Source organism: Macaca fascicularis, chromosome 19, assembly GCF_037993035.2.
Source record: "Macaca fascicularis isolate 582-1 chromosome 19, T2T-MFA8v1.1".
Taxonomy (NCBI): domain Eukaryota; kingdom Metazoa; phylum Chordata; class Mammalia; order Primates; family Cercopithecidae; genus Macaca; species Macaca fascicularis.
The window spans coordinates 56,632,718-56,655,502 of record NC_088393.1 but is presented as its reverse complement, the minus strand read 5'-3'; the positions used below and the strand labels follow the sequence as shown (position 1 = coordinate 56,655,502).

The 22,785-nt window shown below is 51.6% G+C and overlaps 1 protein-coding gene across 2 annotated transcripts; it reads left to right on the top strand.

Moving 5' to 3' along the window:
- Positions 1–13,436: 13,436 nt before the first annotated feature.
- Positions 13,437–22,389, top strand: CA11 (carbonic anhydrase 11). Of its 2 annotated transcripts, XM_005589788.5 has the most exons (10): positions 13,437–14,031; positions 14,120–14,194; positions 15,023–15,165; positions 20,169–20,354; positions 20,559–20,654; positions 20,821–20,893; positions 20,984–21,138; positions 21,392–21,557; positions 21,906–22,021; positions 22,267–22,389. In XM_005589788.5, exons 1-10 carry the CDS (start codon positions 13,965–13,967, stop codon positions 22,372–22,374), a joined length of 1,185 nt encoding a protein of 394 aa, XP_005589845.1. In that variant the 5' UTR covers positions 13,437–13,964; the 3' UTR covers positions 22,375–22,389. The 2 variants fall into 2 exon arrangements, with proteins under 2 accessions (XP_005589845.1, XP_005589849.1); XM_005589792.5 differs by lacking the exon at positions 21,906–22,021.
- Positions 22,390–22,785: the final 396 nt, after the last annotated feature.

Below are 22,785 nucleotides of genomic sequence, written 5' to 3'. Positions count from 1 at the left end.
ACCGTGCCCAGTCAAAAATTTTTATTTTATTTTATTTTAATTATTTAGTTTTTTGGGACTGGGTCTCACTCTGTTGCCCAGGCTGGAGTGCAGTGGCTCTATGGTAGTTCACTGCAGCCTTGACCTACTAGGCTCAAGCAATCCTCCCACTTCAGCCTCCCAAGTAGCCAGGACCACAGGCACAGGCCACCATGCCTGGCTAATTTTGTTGTTGTTGGTAGAGACGAGGTCTTGCTATGTTGCCCAGTCTGGTTTCGAACTCCTGGGCTCGAGTGATCCCTCCACATTGGCCTGCCAAAGTACTGGGTTTATAGGCATGAGTCACCATGCTGGCCTAAGGTCCATTTGGACCTGGAAAATAGTGGCCAATACAAAAAGCACACTCCTATGATGTAACTGGGTGCTAGTCAGATTTGTGTTGCCTAATAATTTCCTTCCCTGAGAGAAAGGTGGGGCTCTCAGCCAATGGGGGGTCAGGATATGCCATGATGTCACAGGATACTAGGCAGGAAGAAAGGTACCTTCCAGCAAACGTTCTGGGTTTGCTCTTGGTTAGATGGAAAAAGGCAAGAAATTGCCTCCAGGGAGACTATTTGACACCCATGCCACCAATAAAATGTTACATAATCTGGGGGAACCTCCCCTTAGCCTCCAGATGAACTCAGGGTGGGGGCATCTCTGAAGCAGGAGTCTTTTAAGAGATTTTCTGTTCTTTTTTTTGTAGAGATGGGGTCTCGCTATGATACCCAGGCTGGTCTCAACCCCCTGAGCTCAAGCAATCCTCCTGCCTCAGCCTCCCAAAGTGTTGGAATTATAGGCGTGAGCAACCGCGACAAGTCTTAAGGGATTTTCTTTTCTTTCTTTCTTTCTTTCTTTCTTTCTTTCTTTCTTTCTTTCTTTCTTTCTTTCTTTTCTTTCTTCTTCTTTTTTTTTTTTTTTCTGAGATGGAGTCTCACTGTGTCACCTAGGCTGGAGTGCAGTGGAGCGATCTTGGCTCACTGCAACCTCTGCCTCCTGGGTTCAAGCGATTCTCCTGACTCACAGTCTCCTGAGTAGCTGGGATCACAGCACGCACCACCATACTTGGCTAATTTTTGTATTTTTAGTAGAGATGGGGTTTTCCCATGTTGGCCAGGCTGGTCTCGAACTCCTGACCTCAGGTGATCCACCCGCCTCAGCCTCCGAAATTGCTGGGATTATAGGCGTGAGCCACCGTGCCTGGCCAAGGGATTTTCTAAGAATGGTCCTCTGTTCCAGAAAAACTAAATTCCTTATCTTTGTTATTTTCATCCTCTTTTGAAGCCAATTCAGTTAGGCATTCACTGCCCCCACACTCCACCTTCACATCCAATCCATGAGCAAATCCTGTCCACATCTACAAAATATCTCCCATAATTCAACTATTTTTACCACCTCTATTGCTACCACCTTCATCCAAGCCACCATCACTGCTCGTCCGGATTATTACAATAGTGCCCACACTGAGCTCACCACTACCCCCCGAAAGTCTTCTTCACATGGAAGCTAGGATGATCACTTTAAAACATGTCAGGACAGACATGGTAGTTCATGCCTGTAATCCCAGCCCTTTGGGAGGCTGAGATGGGAATCACTTGAAACCAGGAGTTCAAGAACAGGAAACTTGGCAACATAGCAAAACCCCATCTCTACAAAAAAAAAAAAAAAAGATAGTTGGGCATGGTGGTGCACACCTGTAGTCCCAGCTACTTGGGAGGCTGAGGCAGAGGATTGCTTGAGTCCAGGAGTCGGAGACTGCAGTGAGCTAAGATCGTAGTACTGCACTCCAGCCTGGGCAACAGAATGAGACCCCATTGCTAAAAATAAACTTTTTTTTTTCTTCTGCGTTTTTTAATGCAGAAAAAAAAATAAAAAATAAAAAAATAATAAACTCTTGAATGGTTTCCCATTACTCTCAAAATAAAACCCAAAGTCCCTGCCCTTCTCTACAAAGCCTTGCATAATCTACTTCCACCACATGACCGATCTCACCTCTTATAAGTCTTCCGCATTCACACCACTGCAGCCACACTGGTCTTCTTCCTGTTCCTTTAAAAACCAAGCACACTTGCCGGGCGCAGTGGCTCATGCCTGTAATCCCAGCACTTGGGAGGCCGAGGCAGGTGGATCATGAGGTCAGGAGATTGAGACCATCCTGGCTAACACGGTGAAACCCCGTCTCTACTAAAAATACAAAAAATTAGCCGGGCATGGTGGCGGACGTGTGTAGTCCCAGCTACTCCAGAGGCTGAGGCAGGAGAATGGTGTGAACCCGGGAGGTGGGGCTTGCAGTGAGCCAAGATCATGCCACTGCACTCCAGTCTGGGCAACAGAGCAAGACTCAGTCTTAAAAAAAAAAAAAAAAAAAAACACACACTCTGCCCCAGGGCCTTTGCACTTGCTGTTCTCTCATCCTGGAACACACCTTTTCATGTAATGGCAAGCCAGTTTCCCTACTTCATCGAGACCTTCCATTAGGCAGGTCAGGCTAGCTCTGTTGGCTCCACAGAGTTTGTTTAGTTCTGGCTGGGCGTGGTGGCTCACGCCTATAATCTCAGCACTTTAGGAGGCCGAGGCTGGCGATCACTTGAGCCCAGGTCTAGACCGGTGTGGGCACCGTGGTGATACCCCATCTCTACAAAAAATACAAAAATTAGCCAGGCATCGTGGTGTGTGCCTGCCTGTAGTCCTCATACTTGGGAGGCTGAGGCAGGAGGATTGTTTGAGTCCAGGAGGTCCAGCCTACAGTGAACTATGATTGGGCCACGATACTCCAGCCTGGAGCAAGACCCTGTCTCAAAAAAAAAAAAAAGTAAAAAGTAAAAGAAAACACAAAGTTTCTTTCTTGCTCACATACATGTTCCATGCAAGTTGGCAAAGGCTGGTTTTCCACACAGTCAAGGACCCAGGCTGAGAGATGTACACCATCTTGTAGCACCAGCCGTAACCCAGGGCATCCTTGATCACTGAGGCAATGCAAGAGGAAAAGCATTGAATGGTCTCATGCAAGCAAAACAGCTTTGGCCCAGCCCTTCCAATCACAGCTCATTCATTGGGATTACTCATGTGGTCCCACTCAATTGTATAAAGGTGGGGACGTAGAATTCCCTCCCGTGCCCAGTTACAGAGAAGAACTGTCGAATTCCTTTCCTGTTACTGCCATAACAAATTACCATAAACTCAGCAGCTGAAACAACACAAATTTATCATCTTACAGCTCTACAGATCAAAAGCCCCACATGGGTTTCACTGGGCTGAAATCAAGGTGCTAACGACGCTGCATTCCATCTGGAGCCTCTAAGAGAGAATCTGTTTCCTTTCTATTCCCAGTTTCTAGAGGCCACCCACATTCCCTGATTCATGACCTCTTTTTCCATCTTCACAGCCAACCATGACAAGTTGAGTCCCTTTCACACTTCAAATTTTTCCTGCCTCTTCTATCCTCCCATCTCTTTCTGACCATGGCTGGGAAAGGTATTCTGCTTTTAAGGACTCCTGTAATTAGACGAAGGCCGCCCAGTCTACCACCATACCACCCGAATGCACCGATCTTGTCTGATCTCAGAAGCTAGGCAGAGTCAGGCCCTGTTAGTTCTTGGATGATGAACTAAGCCCCATCTTGGAGATGGGGCCACCCAGATAATCCAGAATAATATCTCCCCATCTCGGCTGGGCGCGGTAGCTCACGCCTGTAATCCCAGCACTTTGGGAGGCCGAGGCTGGCTGATCACAAGGTCAGGAGATCGAGACCATCCTGGCTAACACGGTGAAACCCCGTCTCTACTAAAAATACAAAAAATTAGCCGGGCGCGGTGGCGGGCGCCTGTAGTCCCAGCTACTCAGGAGGCTGAGGCAGGAGAATGGCATGAACCTGGGAGGCGGAGCTTTCAGTGAGCCGAAATTGCGCCACTGCACTCCAGCCTGGGGCACAGAGCGAGACTCTGTCTCAAAAAAAAAAAAAAAAAAAACTCCCCATCTCAAAGTCCCTTTTCTTTGTTTTGTTTTGAGACATTCTTGCTCTGTCACCTAGGCTGGAGTATAGTGGCATGATCTTGGCTCACTGCAACCTCCGTCAGACAGAAACAAACAAACAAAAAAACAAACAGAAAAAAGCAAAACAAAACAAAAACGAAAAAATCCCCCAAAATTAGCCAGGCCCGGTGGTTACACATCTGTAATCCCAGCTAGTCGGGAGGCTGAGGCAGGAGAATCGCTTGAATCGAGGAGCTGGAGGTTGCAGTGAGCCGAGATCATGCCACTGCACTCCAGCTTGGGCAACGGAGCAAGACTCCGTCTCAAAACAAACAAACAAACAAAAACCACACAAATCCCAGCACTGCTGAGCCATGTCCCTCAGTTTCCTCATCTATAATATGACATGATAATCATAATAGAAAATAATCTCCAGGGTATGTTGTGAGGATTAAATTAGTTAATACATACAATGGGTTTAGAACAGTGCCTAGCGCAGACCAAGAGCTATATGAGTTTATTATTCGTTTATTTATTTTGAGACAGGGTCTTACTCGGTCTTCCAGGCAGGAGTGCAATAAGAGTCACAGCTCAATGCAGCCTTGACCTCCCAGGCTCAAGGGATCTTCCTCCCTCAGCCTCCCAAGTAGCTAGGACTACAGGCGCATGCCACCAGGCTAGGTTCGTTTTGTTTTCGCTTTTTTTAAAATAGAGGCAGGGTTTTGCTGTTGCCCAGGCTGGCTTTGAACTCCCGGGCTCAAGCAATCCTCCCACCTCAGCCTCCCAAAGTGCTGGGTAATGCCATCACTAGGCGTGAGTCACTGCTCAGGGCCTTGAGTTTGTTATTAATATTATTTAGACCGGGTGCGGTCTTTCATGCCTGTAATCCCTGCACTTTGGGAGGCTAAGGCTGGTGGATCACTTGAGGTCAGGAGTTCAAGACCATCCTGGCCAACATGGTGAAACCCCATCTCTACTAAAAACAGAAAAATTAGGCTGGGCACGGTGGTTCATGCCTGTAACCCCAGCACTTTGGTGGGGGCAAGGTGGGCAGATCACCTGAGGTCAGGAGTTTGAGACCAGCCTCACCAACATGGTGAAACCCCATCTCTATTAAAAATACAAAAAGTAGCTGGGTGTCGTGGCGTGTGCTTATAGTCCCAGCTCCTCAGGAGGCTGAGACAGGAAAATTGCTTGAACCTGGGAGGTGGGTTGCAGTGAGCCGAGATCACACCACTGCACTCCAGCCTGGGCGACAGAGCGAGACTTCTTCTCAACAAAAAGAAAAAAGGAAAAAAATAAAAATTAGCTAAGCATGGTGGTGCACAGCTGTAGTTCCAGCTACTCTAGAGGCTGAGGCAGGAGAATCACTTGAACCCAGGAGGTGGAGGTTGCAGTGAGCCAAGATTGCGCCACTGCACTCCAGCCTGGCAACAGAGCAAGACTCTGTCTAAAAAAAATATATATATATATATATACACATATATATATGTGAAATTTAAACACCCAGAGTCCACACCTCCTCCTGGAGACTGGAACCCAGAAGGCGAGATTAGGGAGGATTTTTCTAGGCTCCCAGGGGCAGTGGGAGTTGAAGGCAGGGAGAGAGGGGTGAGGAGGCCAAGAGGGGCTGTGGGAACTACCCAGGCCTGTAGAAGCCTGGTGCTGCCGCCTCCCACTCAGGGGCTGGGGAGATGGGAGATGAAAGCATGGTGCAGAGCAGGCCCCATATGTTCCTCATGACCCAAACTTTGTTCCCAGCGCCCGAGACGAATAGGCGTGAAATCCACATCTGGGACCCACCTCCGGCCTGGTCGTTCCCTCCCGTCCTGGGCACCGAGCCCAGTCTGTTTTTGCGCTATAATGGAGGCAGCACAGGTGGCTTCCAGAGCTCCAAGGAGGCCCCCACCCACCTCATGGCATTGCCGGATGGCTTCTTGGAGGAGGGGACTCCTGAAGAATATAGAAGTCTGAGTAGGAATTTGCCCAGCAGAGAAGGGAGAAAGGGAGCCTGGTTAGAGGAAACAGTTTGGCAAAGATCCCAGGGCAGGAGGTCTGTGTGGTGAGAGAAGAGATGAGGCTGGGGCCTGGGGGTGGTCAGGGTATATGGAGTCTCTCAGGCCAGGCTGAGGACCTGGGCTTTTTTTCCCCCAGGGCACTGGGGAGCCATGGGAGGTCTGTGAGCAGGGGAGGAACAGAATTTTTGTGAACAGCTTTTTGTGAGAGACAAACCGTGTTAAAACAGAGTGACACGGGCAATCGTCGTCATCACTGAGGTGGCTCAGCTCACTGGGAGAGCCCAGAGAGTACCCCAAACCCAGCCTGCAGGTAGGAAAACTCTCAGAGGTGAATCTTCAAGGACATTAGAAGAATCTGGTCATGACAAGAAAGGCTGAGGAGGGGGACTCTGTCCAGAGGTACAGGGGAGCCATGGGAGAGGCAGGGTCCACTCTGAATATAACACAGCCACTCAGGGGCCGGGCATGGTGGCTCTCACCTGTAATCCCAGCACTTTGGGAGACCAAGGTGGGAGGATTGCTTGAGGCCAGGAGTTCAAGACCAGTCCAGCCAGCATAGTAAGACCTCTATTGCTACAAAAAAATTAAAAATTACTAGTGTGTTGGCCTGGCGCGGTGGCTAACACCTGTAATCCTAGCACCTTGGGAGGCCGAGGCTGGCAGATCACCTGAGGTTGGGAGTTCAAGACCAGCCTGACCAACATGGAGAAGTCCTGTCTCTACTAAAAATACAAAATCAGCCGGGCGTGGTGGCGCATGTCTGTAATCCCAGCTGCTCGGGAGGCTGAGGCAGGAGAATCGCTTGAACTCAGGAGGTGGAGGTTGCAGTGCTGGGATTACAAGCATGAGCCATCGTGCCCGGGGGGCCACAGTCCCTATGTTTTTATTTCATTCACTCACTTATTAATTCATTCAACATATTCTCCTCTGGTCTCCCTGGAAAATTCTGACACCCTGACCTGAGTCAGACTAAGGACTTGCCTAGTCTGGGAGGGTGGGGTAGGAGAGAGACCTGGGTACAATAAGATTTGGTATGATATTCAACAATGGAGGCAGCGCAGGGCACTGTGGGAGCCTAGAAGAAGCACCTGGACGTGCCTTGGAGTTTAGGGAAGACGTCCTGGAGGAGGCAAGGCCCTCCATGGGCACTGCAGAAAATCCAAGTGTCACCCAGGCACATGGGAACTGGCAGACTCTCCAGGGAAAGACATCATGAGCATGGTTTCATTCAGTAATGCCTGAGTTCTCTCCTGAGGACACCTGTACACCAGGCTCTGTGTCCTGTGAGGCTGGGGACTCAGAGACCAGCCAGGCTTGGACCCTCTGGTGGAACACATGGGACTCGGTCCCTGTCTAATGAGATGTATGCTCTCATGGAGGTAGCACAGGGCATTGTAAATATTCACAGCAAGCACTGACCCAGCCGGGGGGGTCAAGGAGGGCTTCCTGGAGGAGGAAAGCCCTACATTTTAGGTAGACTCTGCTCTTCCTGCAGTATCAATCAGCCTTTCACTTTGTGTATAGCTCTAGTTCCTTCATTGCCTCTGCCTCTGTCGGGTTCCATATCTCTCTTTCTTTCTTTTTAAATATTACTAAATAAAAATAGAGATGGAGTTTCGCTGTGTTGCCCAGGCTTGGTCTCAAACTCCTGAGCCCAAGCAGTCCGCCTGCCTCGGCCTCCCAAAGTGCTGGGATTGCAGGTGTGAGCCGCCATGCCCAGCCAGATTCCAGGTCTTATTTTAGTGACAGGTTGGCTGTCACTAAAAATTACCACAAACATGGTGGCTTATCACAACAGAAATTCATTGTCTCACAGCTCTAGAGGTCAGAAGTTCAAAATGAAGGTGTTGGCAAAGCCATACTCCCTCCGCAGACTCCAGGGGCGAATGTTTCATGCCTCTTCCAGCTCCTGGTGGCTCCTGGCATTCCTTGGCTTGTAGCTGCCTCATTCCAGCCTCTGCCTCCGTCTTCACATGGCCTTCTCCCAATCTCACTATGGCTTTTTTTTTTTTTTATCTTATAAGGATACTTGTCATCGGATTTAGGGTCTACCCAGATAATGCAGGATGATTGCATCTCAAGATCCTTAACTTTTTTTTTTTTTTTGGAGATAGTGTCTTGCTCTGTTGCCCAGGCTAGAGTACAATGCTGTGATCTTGGCTCACTGCAGCCTCGAACTCCTGAGCTCAAGTCATCCTTTCACCTCAGCCTCCCAAGTAGCTGGGACTACAAGTGTGCATTGCCATGCCTGACTAGGTTTTTAAAATTTTTTGCAGAGGCTGGGCACAGTGGCTCACACCTGTAATCCCAGCATTTTGGGAGACCAAGGTGGAAGGACCATGAGGTCAGGAGTTTGAGACCAGACTAGCCAACATAGTGAAACCCTGTCTCTACTAAAAATACAAAAAATTAGCCAGGCTTGGTGGCGGGCTCCTGTAATCCTAGCTACTCGGGAGGCTGAGGCAGGAGAATCGCTTGAACCCGGGAGGCAGAGGTTGCAGTGAGCTGAGATCGCACCACTGCACTCCAGTCTGGGTAATGGTGCGAGACTCTGTCTCAAAAAAAAATATATATATTTATTTATTTATTCATTTATTTATTTATTTTTTGCAGAGATGGGGTCTCATTGTGTTGTCCAGGCTGGTCTCAAACTCCTGGGCTCAAGTGATCCTCCTGCCTCAGCTTCCCAAAGCACTGGAATTACAGATATAAGCCGCTGCACCCGGCCCCTCCCAAGACTTTAAGGGTCTATTTCTCTCCACAACTCTGTGTCTCTCTTCCTCTCCCCACCTGTGGTGGTTTGAAAATTAGTCCCCAGCCGGACGCGGTGGCTCAAGCCTGTAATCCCAGCACTTTGGGAGGCCGAGATGGGCGGATCACGAGGTCAGGAGATCGAGACCATCCTGGCTAACACGGTGAAACCCCGTCTCTACTAAAAAATACAAAAAACTAGCCGGGCGCGGTGGCGGGCGCCTGTAGTCCCAGCTACTCGGGAGGCTGAGGCAGGAGAATGGCGTGAACCCGGGAGGCGGAGCTTGCAGTGAGCTGAGATCTGGCCACTGCACTCCAGCCTGGGCGGCAGAGCGAGACTCCGTCTCAAAAAAAAAAAAAAAAAAAAGAAAATTAGTCCCCAAATGCTCTGATACTTTTCCTTTCAAGAGCAGAGGAATTTTTTTTTTTTTTTTTTTTTTTTTGAGACAGGGTCTCGTTCTGTCGCCCAGGCTGGAGTGCAGTGGCTCGATCTCAGCTCACTGCAACCTCTCCCTCCCAGGTTCAAGCGATTCTCCTGCCTCAGCTTCCTGAGTAGCTGGGATTACAGGCGCACGCCTCCACACCTGGCTAATTTTTGTATTTTTAATAGAGACGAGGTTTCACCATGTTGGCTAGGCTGCCCTTGAGCTCCTGACCTCAAGTGATCTGCCTGCCTCCGCCTCCCAAAGTGCTGGGATTACAGGCGTGAGCCACCACACCCGGCCCAAGAGCAGAGGATCCTAATGTCTTTCCTTTTCAGTGTAGGCTAGATCTAGTGACTCATTTCTGATGCGTGCAATAAAAGGTGTGTGACTTTGGGAGACTAGGTCATAAAAGACTCCAGATGACTGCAGCCCTGTCCAACAGCTTCACTGAGGGACCCAGAGCTGCCCAATGAAGCCATTCCCACATATCTGGCCCTCAGGAACTGTGAATACAATAAATGTCGATTTGAGCCACTGAGTTTTAGGGTAATTTTTCACATAGCAACAGATTTTTGTTTTGTTTTGTTTTGTTTTGTTGTTTTTGAGACAGTCTCACACTTTCGCCCAGGCTGGAGGGCAGTGTTGCGATCTCAGCTCACTGCAACCTCCACTTCCTCAGTTCAAGTGATTCTCATGCCTCATCCTCCTGAGCAGCTGGGACTACAGGCACGCGCCACCACACCCGGCTAATTTTGTTTTTTTTTTTTTTGAGACAGAGTCTCGCTCTGTCACTCAGGCTGGAGTGCAGTGGCGCAATCTCGGCTCACTGCAACATCTGCCTCCCGGGTTCAAGAGATTCTCCTGCCTCAGCCTCCTGAGTAGCCAGGATTACAGGCGCGCGCCACCACGCCCAGCTAATTTTTGTACTTTTAGTAGAGACGCGTTTCACCATGTTGGTGAGGCCAGTCTCAAATTCCCAACCTTGTGATCCGCCCGCCTCAGCCTCCCAAAGTGCTGGGATTACAGGCGTGAGCCACTGTGCCCGGCCTAATTTTTGTAGTTTTGATAAGACGGGGTTTTACCATGTTGGCCAGGCTGGTCTAGAACTCCTGACCTCAAGTGACCTGCCTTCCTCGGCCTCCTAAAGTGCTGGAATTACAGGCGTGAGCTGCCATTCCCCAACTATTTTTTTCTTTTTCATAAAAAATAGAGACAAGGTCTTACTGTGTTGCCCAGGCTGGTCTCAAACTCCTGATCGCAAGTGATCCTCCCTCCTCAGCCTCCCAAAGTGCTGGGATTACAGGCGTGAGCCACCAAGCCCGGCCAGCAACAAATTATCAGTATGTACCTTTCCTTCTTGTGTTCTTTCTTTGTGTCTCTCTCCATCCCTGACTCTCTCTGGGTGTCTGTCTCTCTCCATCTCTAGGTCTTTGGTTTTTTTTTTTTTTTTTGAGATGGAGTCTTGCTCTGTCGCCCAGGCTGGAGTGCAGTGGCCGGATCTCAGCTCACTGCAAGCTCCGCCTCCCGGGTTCACGCCATTCTCCTGCCTCAGCCTCCCGAGTAGCTGGGACTACAGGCACCCACCACCTTGCCCGGCTAGTTTTTTTGTGTTTTTTTTAGTAGAGACGGAGTTTCACCGTGTTGGCCAGGATGGTCTCGATCTCCTGACCTGGTGATCCGCCCGTCTCGGCCTCCCAAAGTGCTGGGATTACAGGCTTGAGCCACCGCGCCCGGCCTCCATCTCTAGTCTTTGACATTCCATCCGTCTTTGAATGTCCATCCCAATTCGCTCTCTCTGAATGCCTCTGTCTTTCTGAGTCCTTTCTAGTCTCTCCCATCATGTCAGTTGCTCTGTTTCTGGTCCTCTCTCCCTCTATCTGGGTCTCTCTGTCTCTGTCCATCTGTTCCTCTCTGTTGGTGTCTCTTTCTCGGCACGAGTGTCTCTATTTATAGGTGTGTGTGTGCCTGTTCCCAGGTCTGTGTCTCTAGCTCTGTGTGTTTCTTTCTTTTTTCTTTTACTTTTTTTTTTTGAAATGGAGTCTCACTCTTGTCACCCAGGCTGGAGTGCACTGTCAGGATCTCAGCTCACTGCAGCCTCCCTGCCTGCTTCAAGCCATTCTCCTGTCTCAGCCTCCTGAGTAGCTGGGATTATAGGTGTGTGCCACCATGCCTGGCTAAGCTCACTGCAACCTCTGCTTCTCGGGTTCAAGCGATTCTCCTGCCTCAGCCTCCTGAGTAGCTGGGATTACAGGCGCCTGCCACCATGCCCAGCTAATTTTTGTATTTTTTATTAGAAACTGGGTTGCACCATGTTGGTCAGGCTGGTCTCGAACTCCCCACCTCAGGTGATCCACCCACCTCGACCACCCAAAGTGCCGGGATTACAGGCATGAGCCACCGCGCCCGGCTAATTTTTTATGTATTTAGTAGAGAGAGCATTTGGCAGAGTTGGCCAGGCTGGTCTCAAACTCTTAGCCTCAAGTGATCCACCCACCTCGACCACCCAAAGTGCTGGGATTACAGGCGTGAGCCACCGCGCCCGGCTAATTTTTTATGTATTTAGTAGAGATGGCGTTTGGCAGTGTTGGCCAGGCTGGTCTCAAACTCCGAGCCTCAAGTGATCAGCCCACCTTGGCCTCCCAGAGTGCTGGGATTACAGGTGTGAGCCACCGCGCCCGGTCTGTTTCTATGTCTCCCCCTCTCTTTGTGTCTCTCTCCACCTGTACTGATGTATGTGTGTCTCTTTCTATGTCTGTCTCATTAATGTTTGGTATCAGGCTGGGCAAGGTGGCTCACACCTGTAATCCCAGCACTTTGTGAGGCCAAGGCAGGAGGATCCCTTGAACCCAGGGGTTCCAGACCAGCCTGGGCATCATAGCAAGACTACAGCTCTACAAAAAATAATTTTAAAAAATTAGTCTGGCATGGTGGTACGTGCCTGTAGTCCCAGCTACTTGGGAGTCTGAGGTGGAAGGAGTGTTTAAGCCCAGGAGGTCGAGGCTGGATCAAGCCGTGATCGCACTACTGCTCTCCAGCCCGGGTGACATTGCAAGACCTGTCTCAAAAAAGAAAAGAAGACATTGAGCAGTTTCATTATCATTAGACGGGGTGAAAAATAATAAATAATAACAACAACAATAATATGTGGTGGCTCTGAGGCTGGGTGTGGTTGTTCGTGCCTATAATCTCAATGCTTTGGGAGGGCCGAGGTAGGAGGATCCCTTGAGGACAGGAATTTGAGATCAGCCTGAGCAACATAGCATGACTCCATCTCTTCCTCCCAAATACAAAAATTTGGTGTCTCTCTCTGTCTTTTAATCGTTCTTTCTCTTTCTGTCTGTCCCCACCCCACCTGCTGCCTGGTCTCTGAGTTTCTGAGTCTGTCTGTCTCTAAGTGTGTGTCTCTATGTCTCCATGTCTGTCTCGCTTTGTCTCTGTATCTCTCTCATTCATTCCTTCCCCTTCCCCTCCCCCCTCCCCCTCCCACTCCCCCTCGTCCTCCACCTCCTCCTCCTCCTTCACCTCCTCCTCCTTTCCCTCCTCCTCCCTCCTGCCTGGCGGTTTGTTCTTGCCTCTTTAACCCTCTGTCCCTCCGCCCTTCCTCTCCGTATCCATCTCAGGCTCCCCTCCCGTCCCCAGCCTCCGCAGATGTGGGTCCTCACCTCCAGCTCTCCGCCTCAGCCCTCCCGGCTCCTCCTCCCTTCCTCTCTCTCCCTCACCAGGTCTCTGCCTCCCCCTCCCGGCGAGCAGCGCTCACTGCACTCTAGGCTCCCAGGGGGAGCCCCTGGCCCCGTTAAGGCAGCCCCAGGCAGAGGACCCAGTGGAGCCTTGGGGCGGGGAAGGGGGACAGCGGGCGCTGGGGCGGCTCCAACCTGGGTCCCCGCGAGCATGGGGACCCCGCATCTGCCAAGGCCGGTGACCCCGGCATGGAGACTTCCGAAGCCTCTCCCAGCTCCACCTTAAGCGCCCCCCCTTCCCCTTCCTGCGGAGGATGGGAACAGCCAGCTCGCGGCCCCAGGTGTCCCGGCCACCCCCGCCCGCGTGGCCCCAGAGCCGCTGGAAACCGAGGACAAGCCCCCTACCTCCTTCCGAATCCTGCCCCTTTCGCACCCCCCACCCCCAGCCAACACGAGGAGTGTTTGCTGCTGTGAGATCACCTGCTCCCCACACCCAACAACAAAATTAAATAACACCACGGGAGGGAAGAGAGGGAGGGGGAGGAGGGAGGAAGGGACGGGAGAGAAGAGAGACTGAAACTGGGAGAAGAGGCAGGAGAGGAGGAGGTGGGGAGAGCACGAAGCTGGAGGCCGACACAGAGAGAGGGCGGGAGGAGGTGAAGAAGGAGAGAGGGGAGAAGAGGCAGGAGCTGGAAAGGAGAGAGGGAGGAGGAGGAGATGCTGGATGGAGACCTGGAGTTAGGTGGCTTGGGAGAGCTTAATGAAAAGAGAACGGAGAGGGGGTGTGGGTTAGGAACCAAGAGGTAGCCCTGGGGGCAGCAGAAGGCTGAGAGGGGTAGGAAGATCAGGAGCTAGAGAGAGACTCGAGGGTTCCGGGAAAAGAGGAGAGGAAAGAGGAAAGGCACAGAGAGACGGAGAGGAGTGGGTTTGAAGAGGGGGGGTCTCAGTCCCTGGCTGCTCTGGCATTTGGGGAACTGGGACTCCCTGTGGGGAGGAGAGGAAAGCTGGAAGTCCTGGAGGGACAGGGTCCCAGAAGGAGGGGACAGAGGAGCTGAGTGGGGGGGCAGGGCGTTGGGCAGGGGTCCCTCGGAGGCCTCCTGGGGATGGGGGCTGCAGCTCGTCTGAGCGCCCCTCGAGCGCTGGTACTCTGGGCTGCACTGGGGGCAGCAGGTAAGACCTGGGGTTCCCGGCAGGAGCCCCCGAGGGAGGTTGGAGGTGGGGGTGCCAAGGAGAGGGATTCATGCTGCTCTCTTCCCAGCTCACATCGGACCAGCACCTGACCCCGAGGACTGGTGGAGCTACAAGGATAATCTCCAGGGAAACTTCGTGCCAGGTGCCGCCAAGGCGGGGACCCAGGAGTCCGGCCCTCGCGGCGCCTCCTTCTTCAGACTCAGGAACCTGGGTTCCCAGCTCCCTCCTCCCCTCAGGACCAGGAGTCCCAGCCCCCTTCTCTGTCCCTCAGGAGTCGGGCCAGCCTCTGAACCCCAGGGGCTCACCATGGGACATTATACATGCGCATTTCAAGTAGTGAGTGGGAGTGAGTGGAAGGAAAGTGTGGGGGTGGAGATTATGTGTGTGTTTGCCGGGAGAGGAAGGTCCTGGCTCCCGCTAGGAACCGGAGGCTGGGTGACCCCGTCCCCCACCTTGTCCAGCCCTCTCTTGCAGCTTCTCTCCCCAACACATTAATAATAATACAGTTGTGGGACAAGAGAGATAAAAAAAGAACTACAACTCCCATGGGGCTCTGGGGTAGGTAGGCAGCAGAGGGGTAGACTGGTAGCCCTGGGGCCTGCTGGGAGTTGTAGTTCCATCTACGATGGCTTGATGGGTTGGCTCGGCTAGGCGCGGTGGCTCACGCCTGTAATCCCAGCACTTTAGGAGGCCGAGGTGGGTGGATTACCTGAGGTCCAGAGTTCAAGACCAGCCTGTCCAATTTAGCGAAACCCGTCTCCACTAAACTTGGAAACTATTCCAAGATTCTTCTAGGACCCAGGATTCTGGATCTGAGCCCAGTCCTCCCTCAGACCCAGGAGTCCAGGTCCCTAGCCCCTCCTCCCCTGGGATCTGGGAGTCCAGACCACAGCCCACTCAGCAGATGCCAGCCCCGGGATCCAGTCTCTATTTCTGACTCCTTGTCCTCCTACTCCGACCCCACCCCCAGGGCCTCCTTTCTGGGGCCTGGTGAATGCAGCATGGAGTCTGTGTGCGGTGGGGAAGCGACAGAGCCCCGTGGATGTGGAGCTGAAGAGGGTTCTTTATGACCCCTTTCTGCCCCCATTAAGGCTCAGCACTGGAGGAGAGAAGGTAAGGGGCTTGGAGGGAGGAGCTATCGAATCTACTGGGGATGGGCATGAGTAGAGACTGGGGAATGGGGTGCTGAGGTAAGAGAGCAGCCTTGGGGGAGGAGGGGACACCCAGTGGGTGGAGAGAAGGCTGCTTACACTGTTAAATGGATCACTCATTCTTCCCATCCCAACCGTGGCCCCCTGGTCTCCCCATCTCTGCAGAAGCAATGAAAAGTAGAACATTTCCTGTGCCAGGCAGATTTAAAAGCTTGATGAGCCTCTAATCTCATAACCACCCCACAAAATGGGTACAATTATTATTATTATTTTGAGATGGAGTTTTGCTCTTGTTGCCTAGGCTGGAGTGCAATGGTGTGATCTTGGCTCACCGCAACCTCTGCCTCCCAGGTTCAAGCGATTCTTCTGCCTCAGCCTCCCAAGTAGCTGGGATTACAGGCATGCACCACCATGCCCAGCTAATTTTTTGTATTTTTAGTAGAGATGGGGTTTTTCCATGTTGGTCAGGCTGGTCTTGAACTCCCGACCTCAGGTGATCCATCTGCCTTGGCCTCCCAAAGTGCTGGGATTACAGGCATGAGCCACCGCGTCCAGCCAGAATGGGTACAGTTATTAACCTTATCATATACATGCAGAAACTGACACACAGAGGTTAAGTTACGTGCCTGGGATCACACAGAGAGCCAGCACTGGCATTCAAACCAGGCAGTGTAGCATGAATGGTGGGACCTGCTTTCCAATACCATGCTGGGAACCATACTTTTTTTTTTTGGAATTGGCATCTCACTCTGTGGCCCAGGTTGGAGTGCAGTGGCCCAATGATAGCTCACTGTAACCTCAAATTCCTGGGCCCAAGTGATCTTCCTACCTCAACCTCAAAAGTAGCTAGGACATGCCCGGGTGTGGTGGCTCACACCTGTAACCCCAGCACTTCAGGAGGCTGAGGTGGGCAGATCACGAGGTTTCGAAACTAGCTTGGCCAACATGGTGAAACCCTGTCTCTACTAAAAATACAAAAATTAGCCGGGTGTGGTGGCATGTGCCTGTAATCCCAGCTACTGGAGAGGCTGAGGCAGGAGAATCGCTTCAACCCGGGAGGCAGAGGTTGCAGTGATCCGACATCCCGCCACTGGACTCCAGCTTGGGCGACAGAACAAGACTCCGTCTCAGAAAAATAGAAAGAGGGAGAGACAGAGAGACAGAGAGAGAGGGAAAAGAAAGAAGGAAAAAGGAACGAAGGAAGGAAGGAGAGAGACAAAGAAAGAAAAGAAAGAGAGAAAAAGAAAGAAAAGAGAGAAAGATGAAAGAAAGAAAACAAGGAGAGAGAAAGAAAGAAAAAGAAAGAAAGAAAAGAAAAGACGAAAAGAAAAGAAAAAAGAAGTCAGGACTGCAGATGTATGCCAGTATGCCTGGCTAAGTTTTTTGTAGATGTGGGGTCTCACTATGTTGTCCAGGCTGGTCTTGAACTCCTGGGCTCAAGCGATCCTCCTGCCTTGGTTTCCCAAGGTGCTGGAATTACAGCCATGATCCACCGTGCCTGGCCAATATAATTTCTTATAAGAACCGGGATTACCTTTCATTTAGCTGCCCCAGCCAAAAGCTTTAAAGCCATTTCCCATCCCATCCTCTCTCCCTCACATCCATTTCCAATCCATGTTCTTTCTAGCCTTGCTACTAAATATTATTTAAGTCCTTTCACCTATCACGCCCTCTACTGCCCCCAGTCTCATGCAGGCACCATAATCTCTCACCCAGACTGGTGGCGTAGCCTCCTCATTGGCCTGCCTCTCTACTCCCTGCAATCCATTCTCCACCCCACAGCTAGAGAGACGTTTAAAACACAAATGAGATCATATCACTCCTGCTCACAATCCTCCTATTAGGATATGTAATAATAGCAAACATTTACGTAGCACTTACTGTATGTTTGGCACTCTGGCAAATGTGTTATATATATGCAGTTTATTTATTTGTTTATTTTTATTTATTTATTTGAGTTGGAGTCCCGCTCTGTTGCCCAGGCTGGAGTGCAGTGGCCTGATCTTGGCTCACGGCAACCTCTGCCTCCCGGGTTCGAGCAATTGTCCTGCCTCAGCCTCCCAAGTAGCTGGGACTACAGGCATATGCCACCACACCCGGCTAACTTTTGTATTTTTAGTGCAGACCGGGCTTCACCATGTTGGCCAGGACGGTCTTGATCTCTTGACCTTGTGATCCACCTGCCTCAGCCTCCCAAAGTGCTGGGATTACAGGTGCGAGCTACTGCACCTGGCTTATCTTTGTATTTTTAGTAGAGATGGGGTTTTACCATGTTGGTCAGGATGGTCTTGATCTCTTGACCTCAGGTGATCTGCCCACCTTGGCCTCCCAAAGTGCTGGGATTACAGGAGTGAGCCACTGTGCCCAGCCTATTTATTTATTTATTTATTTATTTATTTATTTATTTATTTTTGTTGTTGTTGTTGTCTTGTTTTCTGGTTTTTTTTTTTTTTTTTTTTTTTTTTTGAGACGGAGTCTCGCTCTATCGCCCAGTCTGGAGTGCAGTGGCCGGATCTCAGCTCACTGCAAGCTCTGCCTCCCAGGTTTACGCCATTCTCCTGCCTTAGCCTCCTGAGTAGCTGGGACTACAGGCGCCCGCCACCTTGCCTGGCTAGTGTTTTTGTATTTTTTAGTAGAGATGGAGTTTCACCGTGTTAGCCAGGATGGTCTCGATCTCCTGACCTCGTGATCCGCCTGTCTCGGCCTCCCAAAGTGCTGGGATTACAGGCTTGAGCCACCGTGCCCGGCCTTTTTTTTTTTTTTTTTTTGGAGACAGCGTCTCACTCTGTCACCCAGGCTGGAATTCAGTGACATGATCTAGGCTCACTGCAACCTCCGCCTCCTGGGTTCAAGCGATTCTCCTGCCTCAGCCTCCCAAATAGCTGGGATTACAGGCGCTACCACCACACCCAGCTGATTTTTGTATTTTTAGTAGAGATGGCCATGTTGGCCAGGTTGTTCTCAAACTCCTGACCTCAGGTGATCTGCCCACCTCAGCCTCCCAAAGTGCTGGGATTACAGGCATGAGCCCACACATCCAGCCTATATATGCAGTTTATCTAAATAAAAATGCAAAACTCTTTACTGTTTTCCACAAGGTCCTGCACCATTCAGCCCCCATAACTTCTCTCTCCTCCGTTCACTGGACTTCGGTGAAATCTCTTTGCTGTTACTCAAACAGGCCACCTCAGGGCCTTTGCACTGCTGTTCTCGCTTCTCGGAATGCCCTTCTCTCTGTTCTTTTGCAAGTCACCTCTGCTTATCCTTCAGGTCCCCATTAAAATGTCACCTTTGGCCAGGTGCAGTGGTTCATGCCTATAATTCCATTATTTTTTGGAGGCTAAGGCAGGATGATGACTTGAGCCCAGGAATTTAAGACCAGCCTAGGCAACACAGGGAGAACCCTCTCTACCAAAAAAAAAAAAAAATTGAAAATTGAAAATTAGTTGGGCATGGTGGTATGTGACTGTGGTCCCAGCTACTTGGGAGACTGAGGCAGGAAGATCGTTTGAGCCCAGGAGTTTGAGGCTGCAGTAAGCTGTGATGGTGCCACTGCAATCCAGCCTAGGTGACAGAGTGAGACTTTGTCTCAAAATAACAAAAAAAAAAATAAAATAAAATGTCACCTTCACAGGGAAATTTTTCCTGACACCCCCCCCCCCCATCTAAGCTGAGCTCCTCATGACACCTCAGAGCTCCCAGTTCCCCCAAGCATGACCTCAGGATGTAGTTAATGAAGCAGTTACTTATGTGATTCACAATTGTCTCTCTTGCCTTCATTAGAACATAAGCTCCATGAAGCCCATGAGTTTTGTCTACTTGTTTATTGCTCTAGTCTTTTTTTTTTTTTTGAGACAGAGTTTCACTCTTGTTGCCCAGGCTGGAGTGCAATGGTGCGATCTCGGCTCACCGCAACCTCCGCCTCCCAGGTTCAAGCGATTCTCCGGCCTCAGCCTCCCAAGTAGCTGGGATTACAGGCGTGCGCCACCACCCTGGCTAATTTTGTATTTTTTTTAGTAGAGCCTGTTGGTCAGGCTGGTCTTGAACTCCCGACCTCAGGTGATCCACCTGCCTTGGCCTCCCAAAGTGCTGGGATTACAGGCATAAGCCACTGCGCCCGGCCTATTGCTCTATTCTTGTATCCACAGCACATAGCACCAGCTCAGTCAATATTTGTTGATCAAAGAAATTCACCAATATTGGGCACCAACTTACAGACTGGCACAGAGCCTGAAAAGTGGTCAGTGTTCAAATTACGTTGAATGATTAAATGACTGTTGGAGGCCAGGCACGGTGGCTCACGCCTGTAACACCAGCACTTTGGGAGGCCAAGGTGGGTGGAACACCTGAGGTCAGGAGTTCAAGACCAGCCTGGCCAACACAGTGAAAACCCATCTCTACTAAAAATACAAAAATTAGCTGGGTGTGGTGGCACACGCCTGTAGTCCCAGTTATTCGGGAGCCTGAGGGAGGAGAATCATTTGAACCCAGGAGTCAGAGGTTGCAGTGAGCCAAGATCCTGCCACTATATTCCAGCCTCGGCAACAGAGCAAGATTCTATTTGAAAAAAAAAAAAAAAAAAAAGACCGGGCGCGGTGGCTCAGTGTCTGTAATCCCAGCCCTTTGGAAGGCTGACACGGGTGGATCACCTGAGGTCGGGAGTTTGAGACCAGCCTGACCAACATGGAGAAACCCTGTCTCTACTAACAATACAAAATTACCCGGGCATGGTGGTGCATGCCTGTAATCCCAGCTACTCGGGAGGCTGAGGCAGGAGAATCGCTTGAACCCAGGAGGCAGATGTTGCAGTGAGCCCAGATCGCACCATTGCACTCCAGCCTGGGCAACAAGAACGAGACTCTGTTTCAAAAAAAAAAAGACTGTTGTAATCAGAAAATGTAAGCGTGGGAAACGGGAAAGAAAAGATTTCTCCCTGCCCCCTGACAGCTCCTGCCTCTCCCACAGCTCCGGGGAACCTTGTACAACACCGGCCGACATGTCTCCTTCCTGCCTGCACCCCGACCTGTGGTCAATGTGTCTGGGGGTCCCCTCCTTTATAGCCACCGACTCAGTGAACTGCGGCTGCTGTTTGGAGCTCGCGACGGAGCCGGCTCCGAACATCAGATCAACCACCAGGGCTTCTCTGCTGAGGTAGTGACCACTGATTGTTTACCGGCGAACCTGAGTCACCCCAGTTCCTCCCACCTCACCCTCGTAATGCCTCACCCCATCCTCCTCCACAGAACTGACCTCCCACCCTAAGCACTAATCCTCAGCCTGATTCGGGCCCCCAAAGCTGGGGTTATCCTCTCCTCCCCTTCTGCTGGGGGACCCCATGCTCTGTGCTAACCCCAGGTGCAGCTCATTCACTTCAACCAGGAACTCTACGGGAATTTCAGCGCTGCCTCCCGAAGCCCCAATGGCCTGGCCATTCTCAGCCTCTTTGTCAACGTGAGCGGAGGCGAGATTCGGAGGGAGGGAGCACTTGGGTGCCTGGAACCCGGGGTCTGAGGGAAGAGGGGTGCTGGGAGGCCCAGACTCCTGGGTCCTGGGGGAGCAGACGGTTGAGGGCTTGGACTTCTGGGCTCCTGTGTCCTCACCTTGTACCCCCACACAGGTGGCTGGTAGTTCTAACCCATTCCTCAGTCGTCTCCTTAACCGCGACACCATCACCCGCATCTCCTACAAGAGTAAGTCCCTGGCGTACTGGGGCCAGTGGTCACACACGAGGGGGTGTTCAAGAGTGCCGCCCTCCTTACTCTGGCCTGATATTCCTGCAGATGACGCCTACTTTCTTCAAGACCTGAGCCTGGAGCTCCTGTTCCCAGAGTCCTTCGGCTTTATCACCTATCAGGGCTCTCTCAGCACCCCGCCCTGCTCCGAGACTGTCACCTGGATCCTCATCGACCGGGCCCTCAATATCACCTCCCTCCAGGTGACCCTCTGTCCGCACCGCCCTTCCTAGGCCTGGGTACTCCACTCACTGGCCTGGGTATCCCCTTGTTCACCTGCCCTCCCTCTCCTCATAGACTGAATTTAAGGAGGTAAGAGGCTCAGACCACCTTTGAGGGTGGGGTGGGGCTGATAACAGGCCCCGCCCACCTACTCCCAGGGGCGGGATTTCCCACGTGACGTCACCAAGACCATTCACTATTCACTCCCAGTTTCCCACCCTCCTTCTATGGCAGATGCACTCCCTGAGACTCCTGAGCCAGAATCCTCCATCCCAGATATTCCAGAGCCTCAGCGGTAATGGCCGGCCCCTGCAGCCTTTGGCCCACAGGGCACTGAGGGGCAACAGGGACCCCCGGCACCCCGAGAGGCGCTGCCGAGGCCCCAACTACCGCCTGCATGGTATGGTCCAGTCTGCACCCGCTCTATGTCGTGGGCTAACCCGCTTATATGTGTCTCCCCTTGGTGTCTCCATGTGATTCAGTCCCATCCCCCTTCCTGCGTCTGTATGGTGTAGCCTCCTGAGCTGTCTCTTTTTCTCTCTCTCCCTACATATCAACGTGGCACAGTCCACCTTCCAGCCCTAGGTCATTGCTGTCGCACGATTTGTCTTTCCTCTTCACTGCTTTGTAACTTGGTCTATAACCCTTGACCCCTGCCTTCCTATGGTGCGATTACCTACTGTTCTGTGCTTCCTATTACTGTGAATTTCCAAAATGGTACAATTTGGATCCTCTCTCCCTTTCCAAGTCGTACTACTCTACGCTGTTCCACAATCTGATGCTCCTTTCCCCCTTACTGAGAATCTACAACTGCCTCCCTGTGGTTCAGCCCAGGGATCTCACACCCCCCGGCTTCGCAACATGGTACAGTCCACACCCCCCATGAAGACCTTCAGGTAGTTCAGCCTAATGCTGAATCTGGACATCCCGATTCCCCCCTCCTGTTGGCTTCTTGTGGTTCAGCCCAGTGCTTCTCGACCTGGTACATTCTGGTTCCCCGCTCACAGACTTCCGATGGTAGAGCCCTGCGCGGCCCAGCCCACGCCCCCTGCACGCCCCCTGCCCCTTCCATCCTAAACTGACGCCTGCCGTTGTTCTCTGTCTTACAGTGGATGGTGCCCCCCATGGTCGCTGAGACTCCCCTTCGAGTATTGCACCCGCCCGTCCTAAGCCTCCCCACACGGCTAGGGGAGTTACTCCTAAAACAAAGCTATTAAAGGGACAGAACACTTCTTGTTTCTCAGTGGTCTGATTCTAGGCGCGGTGGGGAAACATTTGGGTATTAAAGAACAGACTTCTTCCGGAAACCAATCTTCCTCTTTTTAAGCCCCCGCTACTCGGCATTTTGGCTTCCTGCTTCTCAAAACCATCATTAGGACCGCGGCCCCTTTAAGCGGCGCCCCTCTTCCCCCATCACACCCCTTACCACTAGGCAGCACGAGCAGAGCCATGTGCTTCCCCCTCCCGCCTGCTTCATTGGCCCAAACTGGGTCACGGTCCCGCCCCCAGTACCGCCTCCCATTGGGCAAATGTAGGTCAGTGTCCCGCCTCCCACCGAAAGGCAAGGCAACTTCACGCGCTGAGCCCCTCACGCGCCCTCCTGGGCCCTGGCGTATCCAGAGGCCCCA

Bases quoted from the DNA above. Each gene is read 5' to 3' on its own strand.
- CA11 (XM_005589788.5), top strand. From the start codon at position 13,965: ATGGGGGCTGCAGCTCGTCTGAGCGCCCCTCGAGCGCTGGTACTCTGG. The intron at 21,139-21,391 runs GTGACCCTCTGT...CTTCTATGGCAG, and splicing joins TCAATATCACCTCCCTCCAG to ATGCACTCCCTGAGACTCCT. The intron at 21,558-21,905 runs GTATGGTCCAGT...TCCCTTTCCAAG, and splicing joins CCCCAACTACCGCCTGCATG to TCGTACTACTCTACGCTGTT.